Raw genomic sequence first — 26184 nt, forward strand, 5'->3', positions numbered from 1 at the left:
AGGGAAGGGGGCATGAGCAGAGGGTTGGGCGCAATCAGCCAATGGTGATTGCGCCCCACTGGGCAAGAGCAGCAGAGGTTTCTGCTGCTCTTGCCAAGGGACTCACTGACTGATGCCTTTTACCCAGAGTGGAGCACCAGATGACACAATAATGGACCATGGTGAGTTAAATAATCCTTACTGCAGACCCTGGGTTATCACAGTGGCTTATTTCAGCAAAATAAGCCATCGTGGATTTAAGAATGCTCAACAGATGACACAATAATGGCTTATTTAACCCATTGTGGGTTATTGTGTCGTCTGAACCCAGTCACTGTGGTGGGCATACAGCCATGTGATAATCCAGTTTTCTGTATTTTTCAACCATCCAGTGAGGTTACTTTTACTATATATTCCCACCTAATCAGAAATTTAGGAGTGTGGTAACAATCTCTTCGCCACCTTTCTCAGGCAACTTTATGACTGTGAATTTATCTATTTCTGTTTCCCACCTTTCTGCCAAAAATGGTGCTCAAGGCAGCTAAAAATAATAAAGCAGGCTTTCAAATGAACTCCAGACCATGTTCAGTGAGACTGGTTCTGAATTTTCTGCCAAGGTCACTCTAGTTGCTGTCCCACTTATCTCATCATCCACGGCTCCCTGGAAAACCTGGGAGCTTGCTTGGCTAGACTAAACAGGAATGGATGCTCGGGAGTGATCATATCAACCAGGCAGGCCATTTCTCCATTCCAGAAGTCAGCCAGGGCTTCAGCAGAATCATCTGCTGAGGTGACAGGAAAATCCCCAAGAGCCCATCAGGAAACCATCCAAATCCATCAGCCTCCTAGGGCGAACCATCTTAATTGGTCCCTTGCTGAGGCTCAGAGTCCCAGTAAGTCTAAACCCTACCAGGTAGTGATCTTTCATTGACAACGGAAGTATAGAACTTTCCTCCACCCCAGTTCACCATAATTCCACCCAACACAGAAAACCAGATCCAAAGTGTCTCCTGCCAAATGGGTGGGTGTGGTTACACTGGTCTCAGTGAAATGATGTGGAGGCTGAGGTAATCTACCAATCTGAAGGTACGTTATTTTATCAGTATTGGTCAACAGTAACTGGAGTAGCAAGTTGGACTCCTTAATTTGCTTAAATGTATATTTCTCACCTGATAAATCTTCATTGAGGTCAAAGGTTCTGTGGGAAGAATTGGTGGAGGTACTGAACCTTTGTAAAGTACAGTCTCCTGAAGCATGCATAGTGGTCTGCAGTGATTTTAATGCTTATGTTGGCTGGGGACTTAACCAAAACTTGAATGCTTTTGGTCTGGATTGTATAGATGTCTTTCCACATGATCACTTTTCACAGGATAAAATAGTTAATGAACATGGACAGACTAGTCAAGCAAATGTCCTGTTTCCAGCTGATATGCCTTCATGGCAGTTGGCAGGGTAAGTCTAATGGGTATTTTGCATTCCTTAATAGCAGATTGTTTAGTGTCATAGAGTACTTCTTTTGCTTGTGGAATTTATTGCCTAATGAGGTGAGGTATAACATAATAGATGGACCAGAAAATGATCATTTACTTATACTTTGGTCCATCTTTATACAACCTCTTGGACTGTGTCCCTTACTTATGGACACAACAGAGGGAACAGTTGTAAGTGGGAAGTGTTTAAGATGGTCTACCTCTGTTAGCCAGTCAGTCCAAGATAATTTGAACGGTCCTTAACTTTTAGGAGTATGCCAGAACATTGTTGAAGGCCACTTAGATCCTTATTATGGCATCTTGTTTATAGCCAATGCCATAAGGCCCTTCCTAACAAGGACACTCTGTAAACCTGGATCAGTGGTATGATGAAGAATGCAGACAAGCTAAAAAGGACTTGGCTCAATTAACTAGGCGGGCAAGGCGGTTGAAGTTGGAAGTAGATTTGGAAGCAGTGGCATCTTATCGCTTGGGTTATAATAACTCTTGTGGAAGACTCAGCTCCAGAACATTAAAATAACAGCACAGAAGACAACTTGGGCTATCTTGATTTTTTTCTACTCCAGGGGAGGTAGTTTGGTGGACCCAGCATTGGAAGTGTTTCTTGGAAAAGTGGTTGCTCAAATCCAATATGGTATTGAGATTTGGGGATTAAGTCACAACAATTTGAAAGAGCTGGAGGTTTGTCAAAATAAGTTTCTGAGATATATGCTGGCAGCATCCCCCAGGGATTCCAGCTCACTTCCTCAGGGCAGAGACAGGTTTGGTATCAGTAGAAGCTTGGTCTCAGAAGACAGCCCTTTTGTATTATAAGAGGGTCTTGAATATGCCTGAGGACTGCCTCTCCAAATTTTGCTTGAGAGGACAAATGAAGAAGGGTGGCTGGGCTAAGTTATGTCAAAAGTTGCTAGTCCTCAAAAACTTACCATCAGATATTTTCACTATCCCATGATAGCCAAAAGCAAGTTGAGAGATTGGATATGTGGGATGGATAATAACCAGTTTAATTAAGTCTAACCAACTTAGACCTAATTAACCTTTCAAATTTTACTCATTGGTACTGTCTGTTTAAAATGGATCGTGAAAGAGCCCAACACCTACAAACTCTCACTTTTGCTTCTTTGAGAAGTTCCTTTACAGAACTATGCTTTCAAACCATGGCCACAGTTCTCTTGGATGAAAGATGTAGCCCTGGTTCTCACATAAGGATAACCCGTCGCTGTGAAAACTGATAGCTTGTCATGCAGGAGTGGGAATGAGCAGGTGTGCTGTCTGCAGTGCATATCCACCTCTTCGGCTTTTACTCCACAACCCACGATTGGCTCTCGTAGGCTGTGGAGTGGGACGTTCGAACCTGGACTGCTGGGTTGCTTAGGGGCTAAACCAACCAGCTGTTAGCCTATGGCTTATTGGTGGGTTAACTGCTGGGTTGTTCCACCTCTAGACAACCCAGTGGTCTGGGCTTGGACATTACACTTTCTCCTGCTCATGCACGACAACCCATCGTTTTTTAAACTAATGGGTTGTCATTACGTGTGAACAGGGTTGTAGGCAGGTTTCAGGAAATCTTCGGTTCTGTATCTTTGGTCCAGGAGAGATAGGGGATACCTCACATTGGTTACTGCACTGCCCTTTATATCAAAACCCCAGGGAGAGGTTCTTGGGAAAGATTTTGGCATCTTTATAGAGGGAAAGTATCTATGTGGAGATTTGCTGGTTACTGTCGGATCGTAATATTTATGTCACATATAAAACAGCTTTGCTTGCTAAGGCCACAAAACATATTCACGCAGTCACTCTGAATGCTATTGCAATTGCTTGTGCAGGCGACTTGTTAACCTGACTTAAGTTTTGTTATAGAATGATGTATTAAGTTATGTTGTTTGTAATGGGTATTAGTCACATACAATAAAATGTTTTGACTTTGAGTATACATATTGAAGTCCCCCACCACAACATGCCCAGGAGACTCCAGCACCACCCCTAATACCACCCCAGCTAGCTCAGGAAGGGAGACTACTAGGCAGCAGGGTGGACAGTGTACCAACAGAATCCCTGTTCTGTCCCAAACACCTGCCTTCAGATACATACACTTGAAGACTGCAGGATGGGGCACCTGGTCAGGATAGAATCACAAGAGACCATCGCCTCCTTGCCCCTCAGGTCTTGCCTGCTGCAGCATGAAGAATCTGTGTGGGCAAAGCTGGGAGAGATTTACTTCCCCATTCTCATCCAACCAGGTCTTTATGATACAGGCCACAAGTCCTCGATGGTGGTTGTTTTCCCATTCACTGACTTGGTGTTCAGCAGCAGTACCTTCAGCCCAGGGGGACTGTGTCCAGGGCTACTCAGGATCTCTGAAATGGGAGACAACTTGGCAGCAGTCAGCACCTCGGTGCCCTCCCCACCCCCATAATGACCTAATTGCCTCCCCCGCCATCTCTCTCTCTGCCCTCCACTATTGCAATGGCTGCTCCCTGTTCCTCTGTTCCACCCTGTCCCTTTCTGAAACCCATCTCTGACTAGCAGGCAATCCCTGCAGCTCTAAAACAATATACAGAACAAGCAGTCACTTGCATCTTCCCCTCTGTCCAGCAAAGAAGGTGGCCCTTGCCCTATTTCATCCCCCAAAGGTATGACACTCTTTAGTGTCACAACCTTGTCCATGGAGTTTGAAGCTGTTGATATACTTGTAACTGTTGCACTACAGTAAAGGAATAGTCACAATGTCCTGACCAGGAGAGGTGTGTGCATGCTCTCTCTCCCTCTCTCCCCCCCCCCCCGTAGGATGTTCCAGGTTAGTGAGTTGGATTTGGACTGGGCAGAACTGGGTTAAAATCCCCACTCAGCCATGAAGCTCACTTGGCTCTTGAGACTCTAGAGTCAGTCAGGGGTGGTCTTGAGAGTCTGTCTGTCTGTCTGTCTGTCTCTCACACACACACAAATACACATGCACGCCCGCGATTGTTTTGAGGGTGATGTGGGGTGAGGGGAGAACCATGTATGTCACCCTGCCCTCCTTGGAGGAAGGGTGGGATAAAAGTGTAACTAAATAAAGGCCACAAAGATAAGTGTACACTTGCATGGACCAATCTGTGACTGTACACTTTCTCTTTAATAATTAATACAACTCTCTGCGCATAATTCTGAATTGTCTAGAAACATATCGCTTTGCTGAAGTGGCTCTTTATTAGCATGTCCTCCAGAATTTGATAACACATTTTCAGCATCAAACAAACATATTAGAATAAAAAAAAAATTCTAATATTCTGTGCCAAACATCCAAATCTTGGACTTTGCTGTATTGCTTTTTTTTTTTTTTTTACAAAATAACTCTCTCTTTCTCTCTTTTTGGCCCAGTTGGGTTTGCTGTATCCCAGGCACTTATCTGTTTTTTTTTTCTTCTCTTTAGGAATTGGACACAGACACCCTTGGAACTTGTACTGATTTTCAAGCAGTCCCTGGTTGTGGCATTAGTTGTAAAGTCACCAATATTGAAGCCTTGCTGTACAGCAGGAGTGAGGCTATTGAAGATAACAATGTCAGAAATGTAGCCCTTGTGAACATTGATGAAAAGGTTGAGGAGCTGATGCAGCCTGCCTTGATTATTGATGAGCAGTTGCCAAGTAAGTTGAGATGAACTTGTAAAATGTGCATCCTGCAAAGCAGAAGCCTGTCTTGGGCTCTGTGTTGCTGAGGTGCATTGACTCTTCTCTTGGCTCAGGTTGTGCTTCCTGAAATATCATGCCTTTCATGTCCTCTAAGACACAGCAGCATTCCCATGCTCATTGTCCGTTAATTCAAGAGCAAAAAGCCACTCCGTTTCAGCAATAAACCTCCTTTCTAGGCAAACTTTTAAATGCCTAAAGATGGAGCTAGGTATATTCTGTATTTCAGTTTGCACATCATACACCATTACGGCACAGTGTATTCACTGTAGCCTACGATGAGTCGTGGAGTGCAGTAGGATGTAAATAGATTATGGTGTCTTACTTTCCTCCCTTAAAATCAAGCATCTGCTCAAGAGTTTAAAGTTGTATCAGCAATCAGAAATCAAAGGGAGCTAAGCAGGATTTTTTCCTGGCCTCATTTATGCCTCACTGGCCCAGTTTAGATGTAACCGTGGTTTAGTGTTACAAGAATGAGCTGCAGTGAGCCTTTTGCACATGCAGTCCCACTCCTTCATGCATGATCGGTAGCTGCTCCTTTTGGTTTTGTATAAGCTAGAGTTTCCCAAGTTCAGATGTAACTTGGAGTTACAGTCAGAACTGAAACCTTGCAGTCCCTCTTCTGCATGAGGAGAAGGAAGAAGAGGAGCTAACAAGCCCAAGGCTCAGTGGAGCTCATTTTTATCATGCTAAACCACAGTATAGTGTCCGACCCAGGCCTCTGTCTGTGTCTCCACCCCTTTTAGGTCACTTTAATACACTAACCAGCTGTTTGCCTTCTCCACTGCTTTTACCAACTTCCCTTTTTCAAGTAAATGTTTCAATAAAGGATTGCAGTTGAATTGGCTTTGCATAAGAGCCAAGCCTTATGCTCTATCATATCAATCTCTACCATAGATTGGGCAGGACAGGTATCTGGATGCCACCCACACCCCCATAAATGTCCTGTGTATGAAAAACTAACTTGTGAGGATAAGGGCTGGATTGGAACATATCAAACATGTGATTCCCCCACCTCTAACTCAAAGCGCCGCAGTCCAGCTAGTCTTGCTCCACATTGTTCTTCTTCATGGTCTCTGTGCATCACACATATGGGCTCTGCGCCTGCGCGGAGACTCATTCAGGAAACTTCCAAGCTGCATAGTTTTTTGGCGGGAACCCCTCCCCCACCATCTCAGGCATTTATAGTGTGGGTTCCCGCCTTCCCCTCAGTTCCTTTTCGACCGCCTTAGCGTTATTTCATGGGGAACTTCTTTCGACATTCTGTCATGCTGTTCTTCTGTATTATCTAAATCTCTTTTCTTTCTTCATCATCTTCTGCTTCATCTTCAAAGAGGAAAGCAGAGAGAGAGTGAGAGAGAATGGTAGAGAGAGACGGAGATTGCTGGCGGTGCTGGGGAGCGCCATTCGCCTCAGCGGCGACACATTTTTTCCCTTTGGCCTATGGCCCCAAAGCCTCCATTCAGAAGGTGCACAGCCTGTGGCAGTAAGGTGCCCTCTTCGGACGGCCACTCTTTATGTCTTCTTTGCTTGGGGGAATCCCACAAAGTTGAATCTTGCCACCACTGCCAATCGCTATCAAAGGAGGCTCACAAGAACAGGGATGATCGACTAAAAGCGATCATGTGGCAACGGGTTCTTCAGGTGGTGGACATGCCTAAGGCCTAGACACCCAGGGACCAGCCCTCCACGGCCCCCTCTACAAGTGCGGATGCGGTTGCTGCAACCCAATCTTCCCCTCCGCTCACTTGCGAGCCGGTTCGAGTAGACCCACCAACTCCGGGAAGGAGCCTGGCCATCTCGGTGGCAAAAAAGCTCTCAAAACAGGCAAAACGCCCCAAACCAGCAGTGGATGCACTGGAAAAGAAGAGGAAAAAGAAATCCTCCAAACAACAGGAAAAGGAGCCTCAGTTTCCCTATTCATGTCGTGCCTTCCACGCACGCAGTTACTCTGGAATGGTCTCGGTCTCAGAGGGTGAGTTGAGGGACACACCAACCCCACCATCCCGTCCAACCCAGACAGTCCCGGGACAGAGATCCCGGTCTCCAACACTGCGTCGCTACGATATCCAGTCACCTCAGAATCGACCTGTGCTTTCCCCTCGACGGCCTTCTTGATACCGATCTCCACATCGATAGCGTCGGGATCATTGGCCGGGACAATACAACCGTGGTCATTCACGCTCTCCATCCTGAGATTGGGACTTCTTCTCAGCCTCGTTGTCTCTTCCCCACCGACAGCGCTCAGATTCGGATTGGAGACTCCAAAGGGACTGCAATCTCTTCCTTGATCGTTCCCGCCACTTAGGAGCTACTTCTCCATTGCATGCTCTTTTTCAGCCCGCTCAAAGCTCCGTTTTTGACACCCAGGACGTCTTCTGCCCTCTTCTTCCGGTAGTCCACATCCTTAGCGCTACACCAACCCAGTCGGGACCATCAAGCCCTGCCACCTCCAGTTCCACCTCATGTGTCTGATGACCTGCCAATCAATGGGCAGTGGTCAATGACCTGCCCAGTCGCAGGAATCTGGGGAGGATACCAGTCTGACTCCTCATATTCCCCAGTCCCCCCATCTACGTCCTCACCAGACCGTGTTGTCAGGACACAAGATAGAGCCTCACCTTCTGAGGACATGGGCCACTTCTCTGAACAAGTGCTGAGAATGGTGTAATTGTTGGGCGTCGAGGTACAACAACCTCCCCAACAAATCCACGTTCCGGTGTTCGATGCCATTGCGACAGACTTGTCCACCCCAGTGGCCATTCCTTTTCTTCCAGCCCTGCTGAGTACGGTCCAGCGGACATGGAAAACACCTTCATCCTTGACCCCAATGCCCAAGAGGCTGGAATTGATGTACAGGGTTCAAGAGACAGACGCGTCTTTCCTTTTTTCACATCCCAAACCAACCTCCATAATAGTGGGGTCTGCCCAGGGTCGCTCACAGAAAGCACATGCCTCGCCTGTGGATAAGGAGGGTCGTAAACTCGATATCGTCGGACTTTGTCTCTATTCTTCGGCGGCATTGGGACTTAGAATTTCCAACTACCAGGCGATGATGGCCAGGTATCAACTCTTCCTCTGGGAGAAAATGGACTCCCTCATCACGTACCTCCCTGGGGATCAGCGCGACTTAGCCAGGATGTTTCACGCAGAGGCATCCAAACTATTTCGTCAGCAGATCAATACTGCCCGCCATCAAGCGGGCCGCAATGCCAAGAGCATGATGGGTTCCGTTGCATGCCTGGCTCTGCTCTGAACAAGTGCTCATAAGATGGGCTTTGGTCAAGCCCAGCAACAACAACAGCACCATGTTCTGTACCATCTACGTTGCTGGTACCAACACCAGAACTACCTCCCTCAACAATCTAGGGACCGGACACCCAGATTCCCACAACAGCAGCACCAACAAAGAAAAAAATTCTCCTTCCCCAGGTTCCAACAAAAGACGAAGGGTGAAGGATTCTCTAAACATCGTCTTTGACTTCAACTTCTTTCCCCTCCATACCAACCATTACAGTCCACCCTTCGGAGACCTCCTGAGCCAATATTACTCAGCCTGGACAAGGGTGACATCAGACAACTGGGTGCTGGCTATTGTCCATCATGGATACAAAATAGAATTCAACACACTTCCGCCTCTGGGCCCACTCCAGGTCACGTCGCCTTCAGAGGTCCTCCACCAAGAAACTCAATCTCTCTTATGAAAGGGTGCCATTCAGCATGTTCATGCAAACCCCGGTACAGAGGGGTTCTTCTCCGGGCTATGGTCCATGGGGTCATGAAGAGTCAGACACGACTTAACGACTGAACAACAGCAAAAAGACCTTCGCAGCCTGAACAAATTCGTCACCCCCAAGAGGTTCAGGATGACAACCCTAGCCACAATTCTCCCACTCCTACAGAAGAGCTCTTGGTTCGCTACGATCCATCTCAAAGACGCATACTTCCACATAGCCATAGAACACAGACAGAAAATTCCTCCGCTTCGCAATCAGAGCAGAACTTTTCCAGTTCAATGTTCTCCCATTCAGTCTCTCATCAGCCCCACACGTGTTCACCAAGTGCATGGCATGGTCTGCACTCACCTCCACCTCAAGGGAGTGGAGATCTACCCGTATCTAGACGATTGGCTACTAGTGGACTCCTCTCGAGAAGTCCTATTGCACGCTATCATGATCGTCTTGGACCTCCTTCGGGCACTGGGACTACAAATCAACAAGGAGAAGTCCCACTTGACCCCCACACGAACGGTTCAATTCATAGGGGCCATCCTCAATTCCAGAACGGGTCGGGTATACCTTCCCACGAATCGTGTTGCAAATCTCGTCACTCAAGCCGCCTTGCTATTCTTCGATCGCCATGCCAGGGCACATGACATCCAATGCTACTTGGCCACATGGCAGCCACAATGTCAGTTGTGGAATGGGCTCGGCTATGGATGAGGCCACTGCAACATCGGTTCATTTGGACCTTCAGCTTGACCTGCAGCCCCCTCCTTGTCACACTCTTGTTACCAGAGGAGGTTGCTCTCAGCTTGAACTGGCGGATGGACTCCACACATCTGACCCAGAGGATGTCATTCCTTCCCGCTCCTCCATCCAGGGTTCTGACCACAGATGCCTCCCTCCTGGGTTGGGGAGCACATTGTGGCCCCCTGTGAGCACAGGGTCTCTGGTCTCCCGAGGAAACACTGTACCACATAAATCTCTTGGAGCTGTTGGCAGTTTGGAAAGCTCTCTGTGCCTTCAAACTGTGCCTCCGACACTGACACATTCAGATCCTTACAGACAACACCACTGTTCTATGGTACCTAAAAAACAAGGCAGAACACACTCTTCCCGCCTTCTATCTCTCACTCTACACCTTTACAACTGGGTCATTGCGAAGGATATTCACTTGACCACTCGCCATACTGCAAGACAAAACAATCTGTTGACAGACTCTCTCAGCTGCTTCCTCCGGTGCTCCCACGAATGGCAGCTGGACAAGAGAGTCCTACAGCTAATTTTCAACCAGTGGGGCCGACCTCAGATCGACCTCTTCGTGACTCCAGAAAACACGGTCTGCGAACAATTCTGTTCCAGAGCCGGAGTCAGCCATAGATCGCTAGGTGATGCCTTTTTCCTAGAATGGAAGGATCACCTATTCTACCTTTTCCCTCCATTCCCACTCCTCACGAGGGTGAACTCCAAAATCAGACAGGAAGCAACGAGCTGCACCCTAATTGCCCCTTGGTGGCCAAGGCAACCCTGGTTCATGGTACTACAGAACCTAGCACACGGACATTGCTTACCACTCCCGCGGATAGACAACTTGATCTCGTGGGACCAGGTTTGGATTCTCCACCCCGATCTCCACACTCTGAACCTTCACGGTGTGGAGGACCCAACCTCCCAGTGCCTCCCCCCGCCGATCCGGCTGACAGTGCAGGCTGTACTTGATGTGACGAGGAAATCATCCATGTGCCACTTGTACTCAGCTAGATGGGCTTCATTCGTTCAGTTCGCAGCTAACAACAACTGTAACCCTAATGACTGTCATCTGGTGGATATATTGTCTTTCCTCCGACATCTATTCAGTAAAGGCCTGAAGTACTCCTCCGTCAGGGTGTGTGCTCCGGCGATTTCTGCCATGCAGGGCAACATTGATGGGTGCTCCATTTTCAGCCACCCTTTATGCAAGCAATTTCTGAGGGGACTCAGAAACTTGGCTCCCCCGGTGAGAGATTTCGTTCCTCAGTGGGACCTTACCCTGGTACTCAACACCCTCACTTCGGTACTGTTCGAACCGCTTGCTACCATCGACTTGAGGCTGCTCTCTTGGAAAGTCGCCTTCTTGGTAGCCATCAGGACATCGAGGAGAGCGAGCGAACTCTCCGCGTTGCGAATAGACTGACCTTACACCATATTTCACAAGGAAAAGGTGGTCCTGAGGCCAGACTTAGCATTTCTCCCAGAAGTGGTCACAGACTTCCATGTCACTCAACCAGTTGTTCTTCCTGCCTCCTTTCCATCCCCAACTTCTGATATGGAACAACAGCTATACACTCTAGATGTCCGGAGAGCCCTGGCCTTCTATAGGTCACGGACCGAGCCTTTCCGCAACTCCCAACGGCTCTTTGTCTGCTACGGGGGACACAATAAGGATGCCCCAGTTTCCTCTCAGAGACTGGCAGCCTGGATTATACACACCATTCAACTGGCATACGAGGTCTCCGGGACAGCCTTACCAACCCGAATCCGAGCGCACTCGACAAGGGGAGTGTCCACTTCCACTGTTTTCACACAAGGTGTTCCACTCATAGACTTATGTAAAGCAGCCACCTGGACTAAGCCTTCTGCCTTCATAAAGCACTATAGATTGGACGCTCGAGCTCGAGCGGATTGTGCCTTTGGCAGGGCTGTGCCTGCCAAAGTCGGCTACATTGAGACGCCAACCCACCTCCGGTAAGTTAGCTTGTTATTCGCCCATATGTGTGATGCACAGAGACCACGAACAAGAAAGTCAGGTTGCTTACCTATAACTGTAATTCTTCGAGTGGTCATCTGTGCATTCACACAACCTCCCCACTGTCCCCGCTTTGGTGTCAACAGGACGTTGGTACCGAGGTGTTCTCGATACGGGACTGCTTGCGGTCTCAAGGAACTGAGGGGAAGGCGGGAACCCACGCTATATATGCCTGAGATGGTGGGGGAGGGGTTCCCACCAAAAAGCTATGCAGTTTTGAAGTTTCCCAAATGAGTCTCCGCGCAGGCGCAGAGCCCATATGTGTGAATGCAGAGATGACTTGAAGAACTACAGTTACAGGTAAGCAACCTGAGTTTCTTCTGTTTGTGCAGCTTGGCTGAAAGCCCATTTATCTGCCACTCCGTAATCTGGATAATTCTGAACACATAGCTGTAGTTACTTACCATGCATGAGCAGTGGTATTTGTTGCCAAATAAGTCCTCTATTCTTGGATAATGACAGTACTATTTTCCTTTCAGCCACATGGAGTTCTCACAAGTATTCTGTTCTCATTGGAAACCGGGAGTGGATGTCTAGAAATGGGCTTCTTGTCAGAAATGATGTTGATAATGCCATGATTGAGCATGAACGTCGCGGTCGCACTGCTGTTCTTGTGGCTGTGGATGGTAAGTCTGGGGCTGGATCTGGGGATAGAATTTTGAGTTTTTTACATTGCAAAGTTGAGGAATGCAGGTGATGAGTACAACTGAAAAAGCTGTGGATGGAGTAGTGATACATGGCAAAAAAAACCCCACATCACTGACTTGGAGAGCAGGAAGAACACGACATCTTTTATTTTGTGCATGCCACCAGGAGGTATGGAAAGGGAAAGAGGGAAGACAAAAAGAAAAGGGGGGTTGGGGAGAGGAAGGGAGGCAGGCAGGCAGGCGAGGGAAATAAAGTAAGGGGAAATCCTTCAAAAACAAAGACTTTCTGTGCCCTCCAGAAAGGAGAAGAGGATTAATGGAAACATGTTCACGATGTCTGTCTAGGAGAACTTTGTGGCTTGGTAGCCATTGCTGATACTGTGAAACCTGAAGCAGAGCTAGCCGTCCAAACTTTAAAGGCGATGGGTTTAGAAGTTGTTTTAATGACTGGTGACAACAGCAAAACAGCTAGATCTATTGCTTCTCAGGTAAGCTGCTGTACATCCTGGGTTAGCCTATCTAGCTTCAATTAATTTTCCTAATATCTACAAGGACTGAAGTGTTTTTTCAACTTTCAAAATGCAATAGAATTGCTTAATATACTTATTCAGTAACCCCAGCAAGTGTAAAATAATGCTCCAATGTCCAGTACAGATGTCATGGTTGTTGGAGGGATGTCTTTGGATGATGAGAATCACTCAGTTTCACTGAACTTTAATAGCCTTGGCTCACTATTTCTACCTTCTGCAGCTGTATTGTGCCTGCGGAATCTTCTGATGTAGTTTTGATCTTTCCTTCAGGTTGGCATCACTAAAGTGTTTGCTGAAGTGCTTCCCTCCCACAAGGTTGCCAAAGTCAAACGACTGCAGGAGGAAGGGAAACAGGTAGCAATGGTGGGGGATGGGATCAATGATTCCCCTGCTCTTGCCATGGCCAACGTTGGAATTGCCATTGGCACAGGCACAGATGTGGCACTTGAGGCAGCAGATGTCGTTTTAATTAGGGTGAGTGATGGGATTGAGCTAAAGGTCTTGTAGAGGGCATGTGCTAAGGTGGTTTCTCATGCTCATAAATTTCTGCTTTTCCTTTTAAAAATAACAAGGAAAGGGTGACTGGGAACGATGAGCTCCTTTGTATTTTAAAGGGAGAAGTGGTGACTTGACTTATGCATGTAGGCCCCTTTGCTCTGGTATCTGTACCTATATTAAAATTTTGCATGAGAGCAGGGATGGATGGGGCTATTATCTGGAAGCGTGTGCTCATCTCTTTCTCAGAAGATGGCAGTTGGCTAGTGGTAGTTTAGAAGAGATAATGGATGTGGCTATAAACATCCCTGTTCTATGAATGCCACTTGAAATGTTTGATTTGCCATATTTAGACTTAATAAGCAAACCTGCAGTACGAAATGTATCATGTTACCAAAGTAACTCTCCTTATAAATACTTACTTGGCAGAATGATTTGCTGGACGTGGTGGCAAGTATAGATTTATCACGGAAAACCGTTAAAAGGATACGAATCAACTTTGTCTTTGCTCTCATTTACAATCTCATTGGAGTTCCTGTAGCTGCTGGTATGTAATTCTTGTCGGCCGTGACAAACTGCGTAATACCAGCTATTTTTCTTCCATGAAGTATTATTTATTTGTGAATAGATATCGGTAAATTATTCCTTAGGGAAGGGATTTGTGTGAGAAAGTAGAAAGTTGTAATTAATATAAACATGTTGCACAGGAAGAGAAACATTAAGAGCTACAACTAATCCCAGACCTCATTATTTACATTCTACTTCAAGCAATCTTGGGTAGAAGAAAGAGAGGATTTCTCAGTTAGGCAATACAAAATGGAGTAGATTTGGTTTCCTCTGTTGTGCCAGAAAATTACACAATTGACTTTAGCCAAGTTGTTCTCCATTAGCCCTAAATTTTTCCATCTTGTACTTGGGTTTTGCCTTTACTTGCTTTTTTCCTACATACAAAAAAATCATTAAACATTCTTTGTACATACACTGTCATGTTTGTAAGTCTGAAGTTGACTTTCCTTTGGGTTATTGCCAATTTCTTTCCTAGGTGTCTTCCTTCCAGTTGGTTTGGTTCTGCAACCTTGGATGGGCTCTGCAGCAATGGCTGCCTCTTCTGTTTCTGTCGTGTTGTCTTCTCTGCTGCTGAAATTGTAAGTATGGCATACTCAAGCATTTCCTCCACCTTCTTACTGATACAACTTTGGTTTTCCTTGATTGAATTTCAAGAAATGCCCTCTGCTTCCAAAAGGGAGGGCCAGCAACCTAGACTCTTCCCTACCTTTTGAAAATCCAGGCATGGCGTCCCTGCACCCACACTGTTCTCAAAGAATCCTCTGATTCTGGATCACTACCCAAAGCAGCCAGTATCAAAGCTACCAGAACCTGACCCATCCACAGCTTTAGGGAAATGGGCAGAAAATGTACAACTACTTCAATTCCTCCCTTCTCTGCTCAGTTCCCTTTGTTATTAGTATTTTTGTATACTGTACTCTTATTGTGTGTTTTGTGATTTGGATCTCATGATCACAACCCTAATCTTTGTTGTTGTCATTATTACAAATTGAGCTTGTGAGACTAATCACCAAATGGATTATTGATCCATGGCTGAACTGTGGTTTGAACCCAGTTTTCTGTCCAGAGTTCAAACAATGTTAGTTGCTGGACTACAATGGCCCTTACTTTCCCAATTTGTCTTATTTATTGTTGTTGTTCTGCAATGTTTTCTCTCAAGAGGAGGAAACCTTTGGATCCTCTTCCTTCCTCGTTGTTGTTGCCACTGCTGCTATTATTATTGCTGCTATTATTATTATTATTGTTGTTATTATTATTATTATTATTATTATTATTATTATTATTATTTCTATACCACCCCATAGCTGAAGCTCTTTGGGTGGTTTACAGAAGTTAAACATTAAATACAATATAAAAAGTTTAAAAGCCATTAACAGAAAAGCACACAGACAATATACACCAACATATAACTAAAAACAACTTTGAACTGTTAGTCATAACTAAAGAAACATCCAGGACTGATTAAAACTCATCCTGTGCTGTCCAATGCCTGGGAAATGAGATAGGTCTTAACCTGGTGCCAAAAATGTTGGTGCCAGGTAGACCTCATCAGGGAGCTTGTTCCACAGATGGGGGCCCGCCACCGAGAAGGCCCTATCCCTCGTTGCCACCTTCCGAACTCCCCTTGGAGGCACCCAGAGGAGGAACTTAGATGTTGAACATAGAGCATGGGTAGGTTCATTTTGGGAGATGTGTGCTGTCAGTTATTGTGGTCACAAGCCGTGTAGGGTTTTTAGGTTAAAACCAGAACCTTGAATTGAACTCGGAAGCATTTAGGCAGCCAGTGCAAGGGGCCAGAGTTGGTCTTATATGTGCCAACCTTCTAGTCCCAGTTATCAATCTGGCCGCTACATTTTGCACAAGCTGCAGCTTCTGAACCATCTTCCATGTAGAGCACATTGCAGTAATCTAACTTGGAGGTTACCAGAGCATAGACAACTGAAGCCAGGTTATCCCTGTCCAGATGGGGCGTAGCTGGGCCACCAACCGAAGTTGGTAGAGGGCACTCCGTGCCACTGAGGCCGCCTGAGCCTCAAGTGACAAAGATGCTTCCACGAGGACCCCCAAGCTACAGACTTGCTCCTTCAGGGGGAGCGCAACCCCATCCAGAACCGGTTGAGCACCCTCCTTCTGACCAGCAGAACCACCCAGCAACAGCATCTCAGTCTTGTCTGGATGGAGCTTCAGAATGCCTTCCCTCCTTCCCAAAAGAGGTCATAGGCAGGACAGAGAACTCTCCCCTCAGCCTTGTCTGCAAATAGTTTTGGTGAGGAGAGGCACTGTGCCTAGTTTTGGTGAGGAGAGGCACTGGAGACCTCTGAAGCCAGGGCAGAAGCTCAGACACTTGGCAAATCAGAAGAGTATATGAGTGAAGAATGTAGTAGACATTCTACTGGACAGACCTTGGGAGAGCAACACTGAATTAAGGCCCTTGGGGAGCACTTGCTCTGGTTGGGTATCCCTCCATGCAGAAGCTTGTGAGAATTCCACTTGTGACTGTGTGTACACTTCCCTTCCTTGGTCAGTCCTTTTTTTGCATAATTATTTCAAACTGGGACTGTCATCAAATTAAAAAATATACATCTCTGTTGATTCTGTGTCAGTTTTAGTTGATGGTTTTATTAAATTTGCTATTAGTAGAAACAATATTCAAAACAAAGGAAAAGGCACACTGTTTTTAGATTATGTGTAGATCACCTGAGATGTGGCTTTCTCTGAGAGAAAGGGGGAAATGCCTCTTTTAAGATGGTTTCTGCTATCTCCATTTTTTATAAGAATTTGTGGTAGTGTTAATTTTTATTCTTTTAAAAATCTGCTTCCCAGTTAATTGGGGTACCTTTTTAGTTGATTTAAATGCTTTATAAATTCATTGATTAAATGCTGCAGCCCTATTTCAAGCAGATAACACAACAGATTTTCATGTATTTTCCCCTCCTTTAGCTACAAGAAACCTACCTGTGAGAAACATGAACGCCGAGCCCGCAGCCAGTTGAGACAGAAGAGCCCTTCAGAAATCAGTGTCCATGTTGGAATTGATGAAACTGGGCCAGGATCCCCCAAACTGAGCCTCATGGACCGAATTGTCAATTACAGCCGAGCCTCAATGAACTCCCTCTTCTCTGACAAACGGTCTCTCAGTAGCATAGTTCTCAGCGAGCCGGACAAGCACTCACTTCTAGTTGGGGACTCCCGGGAGGAAGATGACACAACTCTCTGAAAGGCTTCTCTTGATGGAGTGGCCTTGGGTCTCTCTTTGTGCACTGATATATTCTGGAGGCTGGCCTGACTGTACTTCGAGTGTTTTTAGAAGATAGTTGGGGTTTAATCGCTCTGTTGAATAGGGAAATTTTTCAACACAGGTAGATGGTTTCTGCACTATTTTGCCAGTATTAGCAAGCCAGAGCTTGCCACAAAAAAGACAGAGTGTGTTCTTGAAGCCAGGCACTGAGCAGTAGTATTGAGCTGCTTTTCCATCATTTTCTGGTAGGACACCCAAAATGGTTTAAGGGCATCCTCTGGGATCATGAAAGGGGAGTCACCAGCATGGTTTCTAAGCCATTCCTTTGCGTATGGCAGGGCGTTCATTGTCAGCTAGACATCGTAACATTTTTTAATTGTTCCTTTTGCAAAATAGATGTGCCTTATTGCTTAACATTCAGGATTTTTCTCCTTCATACATATACAAAGGCATTTCTCAGAAAATGTCAGAACATAGGGTTTCCCTGATTTGAAAAGAGAGAAATAATTGCTGTTTATTTATTTTCCCCTCCATGCAATCCTACAGATCAGTACACTCCTCTGAGGCTGCCCCAAGGGCGTACTGTGTGTTTGGGAAATCTGCTCCTGGTTCAGCCTCTGCCATGCAAAAAAAGTGAGGTGTCAAGACCCACGTCTCACGCTACTTTTCCTCACTTGTGGCTTGTGGGGAAGCAGCTTATAGTGCACATCTTTGAAACTCATGAACAGGCAGCTGTGATTCAAGTTTTGTAGATGCATATCCAAGACTACTAGTGTATTCAGGAATTACAAAGTTGTGCCTCTTCCAGCTCTTTCAGGTTGCTTCTCTTCTTGCATCTTGCGTGTGCTTATAACAAGCAGTCCTGAGCATTCTTTACTCGTTTCTTTCTAAGATAATCAGATACCTTCACTGATACCTTCATTGAACTTTAGATTTTTTTCATTTTGATGAACTCAGATTGTTCCTGTTGTCTTGGGGCTGCTCCTGCAGTTAGGTGGGATGGCCACAGTGTGGTTGCTGCTGTTGGTATTGTACCTTTTGAAGAATAATTAGTAGCATCAGGACTGCCAAGATTACTCTAAGCCAAAGCACTTCTCTCTACTAGTGTATGTTTAAGCTAAGATCCACACTTTCTGCCCTGCGGATTTTATTTGTTTTCCTTGAATCACTGTCTTTGAAACACATGGTTTGTTAGTATATGAACATTTAAAATGAAACTGTGTTCCAGGGAGAGAAATTGGTCCTTGGCATCTCCACATTTCTTACCATGTTTGCAGATTAGCAGATGCTAGATCTTCTTTGCTGTAAAAATGGCCTAATCAATGTTTTAATAGTGGTTGAAGTAGTATATTATAGAGTCCTTCTACCTGAGGATGGAAGCATTTCTCTTGTCTTTGTAGTATTTAAAGTAGTGAGAGAGACCTTGCAGGACCAAAATTCAGGAAGTAGCTGGCCTCTTAGGCATCTTTGACCCCCCTCAGAAAGCCATACTTAGGGATAGGGAAATGGGCCAAACCACCACTGTTTTGAAGTCCGTTTTCCACAAATCATGTTGGGGTCATAGAACAATAAGGGTGCAGACACTCACGAAGCCCAACGTGCAGCAGTGAGCGCCCACTGCCACCGGGGTCTGCTGCAGAAGTACTCAGGATCCTGTCCCTCCCTTTCACTTCCCAGACGCATGTGCACACGCACGGGGGGTGGGGGGCACACACAGTTCCCGAATTGCTGGGCTTGACCTGTCCCCTTTCCTTGGCTGCCCGTCTTCTCCTAGCCTCTATCTCTCCCACTGCCAGTTTGGCTCAGAGACTGAGTTTCCGAGAAGCGGGGGTGGGACTCTTTGTAGAGGAAAATTAGCAGGCAGGGGGAGGAAAAAAAAACCCTCCTGTTGGATTGCTCCCACCCCCTGGCCCACTGGAGGCAAACATTGAGTCCTGCATGAACCATCAAACGCCTGGTTCTGGTCTTAGCTGGAATTTGCCCCGTGCCTTTTAGTGAACAGCTGTTGCATTTTCTCATGTTTTTTAAAAAAAACTGTGGCATCTCCTAAAGAAAACTGTATATATCTAGATAACTTGTGCATCTGTAGCCTAGAATGTTTCTAAGAGTGCAGCTTAAAAAACCATAGAGCCACGTTGGCTGCACAATAGCAGCTAGAAGGCTTCTTGAAATATCTTTCCTATCATGTCACACACAGTGTTTTCCAATCAATCACAATAATAAGAATTATTATAATCAAGATAGAAAGTAGTTTCTGTAGAAAATGCTCTTGTCATCTCTACAAAATAAAAAAAAAAATTAGAAGCAAATTAATTTTTCTCCATCTCATAGTTGTGCCATTGAAGTACCTCCCCTGCCCCCACCCCCCGCATTTATGCAAATCATGCTTAAAATATTCCTTAGAAAAGGAATGCAATTTCTCACACTTGTTTTAGGGACCTTTTCCTGATGGAATCGGCCAGTTAAAGCTGGGGGCAGTGGTGATTTTCCTCTGAGAGCCAATATTTTAAGGCAGCCTTCCCCAGCCTGCTGCTGTCCCGGCAGCCCCAAGCCAGCATAGTCACTGGCCATTTTAAGCTCTGTGCGCGTCCATGTGCATGCCGACACATCTCACGTGTACATACCTGCTTGATTTGTCTGCCAGCATACTTACAGTTAGCCTTGCAGTGAAGGCCTTCTAGCCCCCTCCCCTGGCAGCTCAAGGAAACATGGCTTAAATGTAGGTAGATTTAGTTCGCACTTACCTGCTAAATGGAATTACTCTAAAAGCCGCATTATAGCTTTTTCCTCTTGAAAGCAGGAATTATTGGGCAAAGGTTTTCCAGTGAAATGGCAGACTTCTGAGTAGAATCCTGCCTGCACTGAAATTGGTGATCCACAACTTGGAGAACCATGCAGTTCTCCAAGTCGAGGTTGAATGTTTATGTTTTTGAGGTTGAACAAATTCTGTTAAAAAATACTCTTCTTTGCACTTTCCTTTTCCTAAAAGTATATTTGTGTTTTATTTTTAAATAAAAACAGAAATCTGATCCAGTTTACAGGATATATATAGCCTGTCACATTACAATGTTCATTCAGAATGTAATTAATGAAGGACTGGGGCCTGCTGGGAGTTGTGGGACTTTTTTCTGTCTAAACACACACAGGATTGCAACCAAAGGCGGCTTCATTTCAGTCAGCTGAAATGTAGCATGAAACCTGAAAGTTACATGGTAAATTTAAATTCATAATTGTATACCTATTGCAGAAAGCCTTTTTTCCCCAAAATGTATCACCACTTCCAAATCTGTGTCACCTAGACATGATTTGCTAACCTTTTCATAATCCTGATATCTTATGAATATTTTATACTCAGCTTTAATTCAAAGAACCAAAATCGCTCTTCTGTCTTGAATGTACAGTGCTTATATATAATGTAAATGTACTCTTCCTGTAAATAGGTTTGTTTCTTGGACACATTTTGTTATCAAGAGTTTTAAGTTATCATGTTTGTTAAAACGGTTATAAATCTGCAGAAAAAGCTATATATTACATTTGATGTTATTTATTTTGCTATTCCCTATAATTAGATTCATATAAGACTTCTTCCTGACTCATTTAAATTACTAGACAAAATATAGGCATACATACAAATCAGGATAACCTGACATTTTTTCTTTAGTCTCTCAGTTTACGCCTGGCTTCTCCCCACCCTTGTAATGCATCTGACAGACTACTGGCTGGTGAATTAAATGCTGATTCAGTGGTCTGGCTTGCCCCTCCCTCTGTATGCTTGGATGTCCACCTTTTTTATTCTTTCAACTGCTGCTTGTACATTCAATTAAATGTACATCCATCCATGTGTCTGTGCATGCATTTAAAGCTGAATATTTTTTGAATATTGAAAAAACTGCTTCAAGGGGGAGGTGACTATTTATGTTGCTGGTTTCCAGCCATCGGCACTGTGTACAGCTGGATTCTGCTGCGAATGCACAGCAGTGTTTTTCCCTGAGCTTGATCTAGGAGAAAAGATAATCTAACCAGACCTGGGGAACCTGTGGTCCTCCAGATGTTGGACTCCAACTCCCATGATCTCTGACCATTGGCCAGGCAGGCTGGGGCTGATAGAAGCTGGAGTCACTAGTTCCGAATTCCAGATCTAAGTTGGACGTTCCCCAACCCATATCTAAACAGAGCACAATGAGTGCACTTCCACAGCAGACTCACTGCTCACATTATGTATGTCTGTGGGGCTGTTCACAGGACACAACAGCCCACTGTTTAACCCACAGTGAGGATGCAGTGCGTGTGGGGTGCATGTGGCTGCCATTTTGCACCCCACTTGGGAGTTGGTGTGTTGTGAGAACCTGGCAAGCATGGGTTTTGTTGTTGTTCAGTCGTTAAGTCGTGTCGGACTCTTCGTGACCCCATGGACCGTAGCACGCCAAGCCTTCCTGTCCTGTGCTCTCTCCCGGAGTGTGCTCAAGTTCATATTCATTGCATCGGTGATGCTATCTAGCCATCTCATCCTCTGCCGCCCCCTTCTCCTTTTGCCTTCAATCTTTCCCAGCATCAGGGTCTTTTCCAGTGACTTTTCGCATTAGGTGGCCAAAATATTTGAGTTTCAGCTTCAGTATCTGTCCTTCCAGTGAGCACTCAGGGTTGATTTCCTTTAGGATTGACTGATTTGACCTCCTTGCAGTCCAGGGGACTCGTAAGAGTCTTCTCCAGCACCACAGTTCAAAAGCATCAATTCTTTGGCGCTCAGCCTTCTTCTAGTCCAGCTCTCGCAGCCATATGTTACTACTGGGAAAACCATAGCTTTGATTATATGGACCTTTGTCGGCAAGGTGATGACTCTGCTTCTTACTATGCTGTCTAGGTTTGCCATAGCTTTCCTCCCAAGGAGCAAGCGTCTTTTAATTTCATGGCTACAGTCACCGTCTGCAGTGATCTTGGAGCCCAAGAAAGTAAAATCTGTCACTGCTTCCATTTCTTCCCCTTCTATATGCCAGGAAGTGATGGGGCCAGATGCCATAATCTTCGTTTTGTTAATGTTGAGTTTCAAACCAGCTTTTGCACTCTCCACTTTCACCCTCAACAAGAGGCTCTTCAGATCTTTGCTTTCTGCCATTATGGTGGTATCGTCTGCGTATCTGAGGTTGTTGATAATTCTCCCGGCAATCTTAATTCCGACCTGTGATTCATCCAACCCGGCGTTTCTCATGATGTACTCTGAGGATAAGTTAAATAAGCAGGGTGACAATATGCAGCCTTGTCGTACTCCTTTCCCAATTTTGAACCACTCGGTTGTTCCATGTCTGGTTCTTACTGTTGCTTCTTGGCCCTCGTACAGGTTTCTCAGGAGACAGGTAAGGTGGTCTGGTACTCCCATCTCTTGAAGAATTTGCCACAGTTTGTTGTGATCCACACAATCACAGGCTTTAGCGTAGTCAATGAAGCAGAAATAGACGTTTTTCTGGAATTCTCTTGCTTTCTCCATGATCCAGCGAATGTTGGCGATTTGATCTCTAGTTCCTCTGCCTCTTCGAAACCCAGCTTGTACTTCTGGTAGTTCTCGGTTCACATACTGCTGAAGCCTAGCTTGTAGGATTTTGAGCATCACCTTGCTGGCATGAGAAATGAGCGCAATTGTGCGGTAGTTTGAACACTCTTTGGCATTGCCCTTCTTTGGAATTGGAATGTAAACTGACCTTTTCCAGTCTTGTGGCCACTGTTGAGTGTTCCAAATGTGTTGGCATATTGAGTGCAGCACTTTAACAGCATCATCTTTTAGGATTTTAAATAGCTCAGCTGGAATACTGTCATCTCCGCTAACTTTGTTGTTACTAATGCTTCCTAAGGCCCACTTGACTTCACTTTCGAGGATGTCCGGCTCAAGTTCAGTGACCGCACTGTCATGGCTATCAGGGACATGAAGATCTTTCCTGTATAGTTCTTCTGTGTATTCTTTCCACCTCTTCTTAATATCATCTGCTTCTGTTAGGTCCCTGCCTTCTTTGTCCTTTATCATGCCCGTCTTCGCAGAAAACGTTCCCTTGAGATCTCCGATTTTCTTGAAGAGATCTCTAGTCTTTCCCATTCTGTTGTTTTCCTCGATTTCTTTGCATTGTTCATTTAAGAAGGCCTTCTTGTCTCTCCTTGCTATTCTCTGGAACTCTGCATTCAGTTGGGTATATCTTCCCCTTTCTCCCTTGCTTTTCGCTTCCCTTCTTTCCTCAGCTGCTTGTAAAGCCTCATCAGACAGCCACTTGGCTTTCTTGCATTTCTTTTTCTTTGGGATGGATTGAGTTGCTGCCTCCTGAACAATGTTACGGACCTCCATCCATAGTTCCTCAGGCACTCTGTCTATCAGGTCTAATCCCTTAAATCTATTCATCATCTCCACTGGTTATGCGAGGGTTAAACAACCCTTACATAACAAATGGTCTGTTTTAGGGTTTTGCAAGGGTTGTTTAACCCTCACGTTACCCACACTTGCCAGGTTCGCATGACATGACAACCCCTGAATGGAGGTTGCATATGCAACTTGGTGCCTGTGGGTGCCCCAGCTCATCATGGGTTAAATAATCCACAACAAGCCATGGCATGTTGTCCAAATCTAGTCTATGTCCACATCCACAACTGGAGAGTTAATTCAACCTTGCATAAGATTTTCCTGTTGCCTTTTAATAATAGGTATTTTTAATACATTTGGAGTCAGGGATACACAGGTTTGGATTCCTGAAGCCATTGCCTGAAGGCTACCTTACAATTACATTGCCAGTCCCAACATTTTGGCAAGTGAACTTGTAAGATGTTTGGCACATGCACCCATTGCAGTTTTTGCATTCCAAATATTTTGTCTGAGCCCATAAAATAGATTTGCCAGGTCACCTCTGGCAATAAAAATTGCCTTTCTCAATCCCGTAAAACTAGCTATTCCATTTTTAAGGGAGCTAGAAATGTTTTCATCTCCATGAGCCTCTGACAGTGTTTGCTTTTCTGTAGTCCAGAAAGCAGAAGTTCCAGTCATATGCTCTTTTTTAATTTTCAGGAAGCACTCTTGAGGTGGTTGTAAAAAAAAAAAAAAAGTAAGCAACACTGTGCAATATTACTTTATAATACAAAATATTTTACATTTGCTGGATATACTGTAGCTATAAACCTGTAAAGAATGTGCCTTCAGCTCTATAAATGTTATAATGCACCATTAAATTACTGGTTGTGTATGGATTATTACCTTAATGGCACAAATTCAATTTCAATCAGTTTTGCAATTTCTATTCAGAAGGATATCTCCTAGCTAAGCATAGCATTCTTTTCTTTCACCATTCAAAATTAATTATTGCATTATTTATTACGCTCTCCCCGCTCCCCAGTGCCACCTGTAACAATTGTATACCAAGTAAATACACATTTTATAGCAAGGATGAGCAAAAGGTAAATTGCTGATGACTGCACAACTTTTGATGGACCACCCTAACGCATGTTCTCACTAGGTGTGTCTTCATCTGACCCAGAAAGATGCTTCTTAAGCAAGACTTGGGATCGTTTAGCACAGGTCACTTATGTCTTAACTCTTATGAGCGCTCTGTAAATTGAGGCCACATGTGAAGCACGTTTACTTAAAAAAGAAAAAGCAGACCATACGAGACCTGAAGTCTGTACCTAGCATCACCACCACTATTTATTACATAACATGCAGAATTGGACTGCTATAGTTGCTGAAACAGCACACTGTTTATTGGAGTGGTTTTGCAAGGGCGTTGGAGAAATAATAGCATCAAAGTTAAGAAACGTCATTAGTCACTTTCTGAATAATCACCTTTCTCCTTCCTTACAAAAAATTATGAGTTGTAAGATAGTAGAAATGGTGGAAGAAAAAGGAAGAAATGCTATACGGATGCAAACCTACTCCAAACACTATCTCATTCAACCATTGTCTCTATAAATGGTTACCAATTGATTCAAACTGACCAGGGTTACCCCTCATGTTTTATGAAATTTGTTCTTTAGCAGATATATTTAAAATATCTGTGATGGTAAGTACTTCCAAAGCTGCTAGTAAAGATCATCTAGCAACTCTCCAGTGCAGCCACATTATGTACTAGAATGGCTTGGCTAACAAATGTTCATAAAACCGTAGACAATGCAATTACAAGATGCTGTATTTAGCGCCCTAAAGGAAAGCTGTTTAGAGGCAGCTGGTATGCTTAGGCAATATGAAAAAGGGCAGGAGAGGATGATGGTGATATGCAAACCGACAGATCCCAGCATACAGGCTCTTGTAAACCAGAAAGAAATGTGTCAATCTTCCCATGATTAGTTCTGCCATTGTACCTTGAAGCACTTTCCCTACCTTGGTTGTTGTAATCTAATCATTGTTGGTGGATGGGAAAGAAAGGAAGGAAGAAGCTGTCATTTGACCCTATCTCTATAGCACTATAGAGGGAGGAAACCCATGGGCACCATCATCCCAGGGCATGCTTTTTGGTGCCAAACTCAGCCAGGTGTCACAATTTGGAGCAGGTGAGTTACCAGCCCAGGGTTCAAGGGCTTCACCCTTCCTTGCCTGACCTTGCAGGGCAAGGGGCCCTCTATCAATTTACAGCTAAAAACCTTTTGGTGCAGGAAATGATGGGGGGGCTATACCATCTGCCAAAGAGAGGACTTTTTCCTGGAGAGAGATTGCCAGCTGGGTCTGGCTGTTCAGATTATCCACTGTCTGCTTGCTAAAGCTGCTCTGCTCCCTTAAGTGCATCCCCTTCTAGACTCTTCGGGCTCTGTGTCTTCCTCTCAAGCTCAGCCTTATTCTCTTCAGGCCAGAGAAGAACAGAATGGGGGCTGCACCTGGGAAGTCTTAAGTCCAGAAACCAATTCTGTTCTGTTGAGTTCTGACTGGAGTGGATATTGAGAGAAATTAGGCCCTTGATTTAAAAAGGGAGTTAACTAAACAAAGGTGATCCCATTTTCCTTAGCACTGTTACCAAGCATAAATACAGCGCAACATCTGATGTTATAACATTGTAGCTTACAGCAATAATCCTGTGATCGATGAATAAATCCCATTTGTACCTATAT

At 45.0% G+C, this 26184-nt stretch overlaps 2 protein-coding genes across 3 annotated transcripts in view; both read left to right on the forward strand.

Annotated features, from left to right (window-relative positions):
* Positions 1-20644, forward strand: part of ATP7A (ATPase copper transporting alpha) — a 71011-nt gene extending 50367 nt beyond the window's left edge. For both annotated transcript variants that reach the window (XM_084814222.1, XM_084814223.1), the window contains exons 17-23: positions 4882-5095; positions 12124-12270; positions 12637-12779; positions 13092-13295; positions 13746-13863; positions 14359-14461; positions 16824-20644. In XM_084814222.1, coding sequence (XP_084670348.1) covers positions 4882-5095; positions 12124-12270; positions 12637-12779; positions 13092-13295; positions 13746-13863; positions 14359-14461; positions 16824-17100 — 1206 coding nt within the window. In that variant the 3' untranslated portion in view covers positions 17101-20644. The remainder of the gene's footprint in view (positions 1-4881; positions 5096-12123; positions 12271-12636; positions 12780-13091; positions 13296-13745; positions 13864-14358; positions 14462-16823) is intronic.
* Positions 9421-11658, forward strand: LOC146338657 (uncharacterized). The gene is given in 1 exon segment (XM_084814225.1): positions 9421-11658. A coding segment is annotated over 1 exon segment (2091 nt). The 5' UTR covers positions 9421-9496; the 3' UTR covers positions 11588-11658.
* Positions 20645-26184: the final 5540 nt, after the last annotated feature.

This window comes from Heloderma suspectum, chromosome 9 (assembly GCF_057233095.1).
Source record: "Heloderma suspectum isolate Gila_16-S chromosome 9, 16-S_ref, whole genome shotgun sequence".
Lineage (NCBI taxonomy): Eukaryota > Metazoa > Chordata > Lepidosauria > Squamata > Helodermatidae > Heloderma > Heloderma suspectum.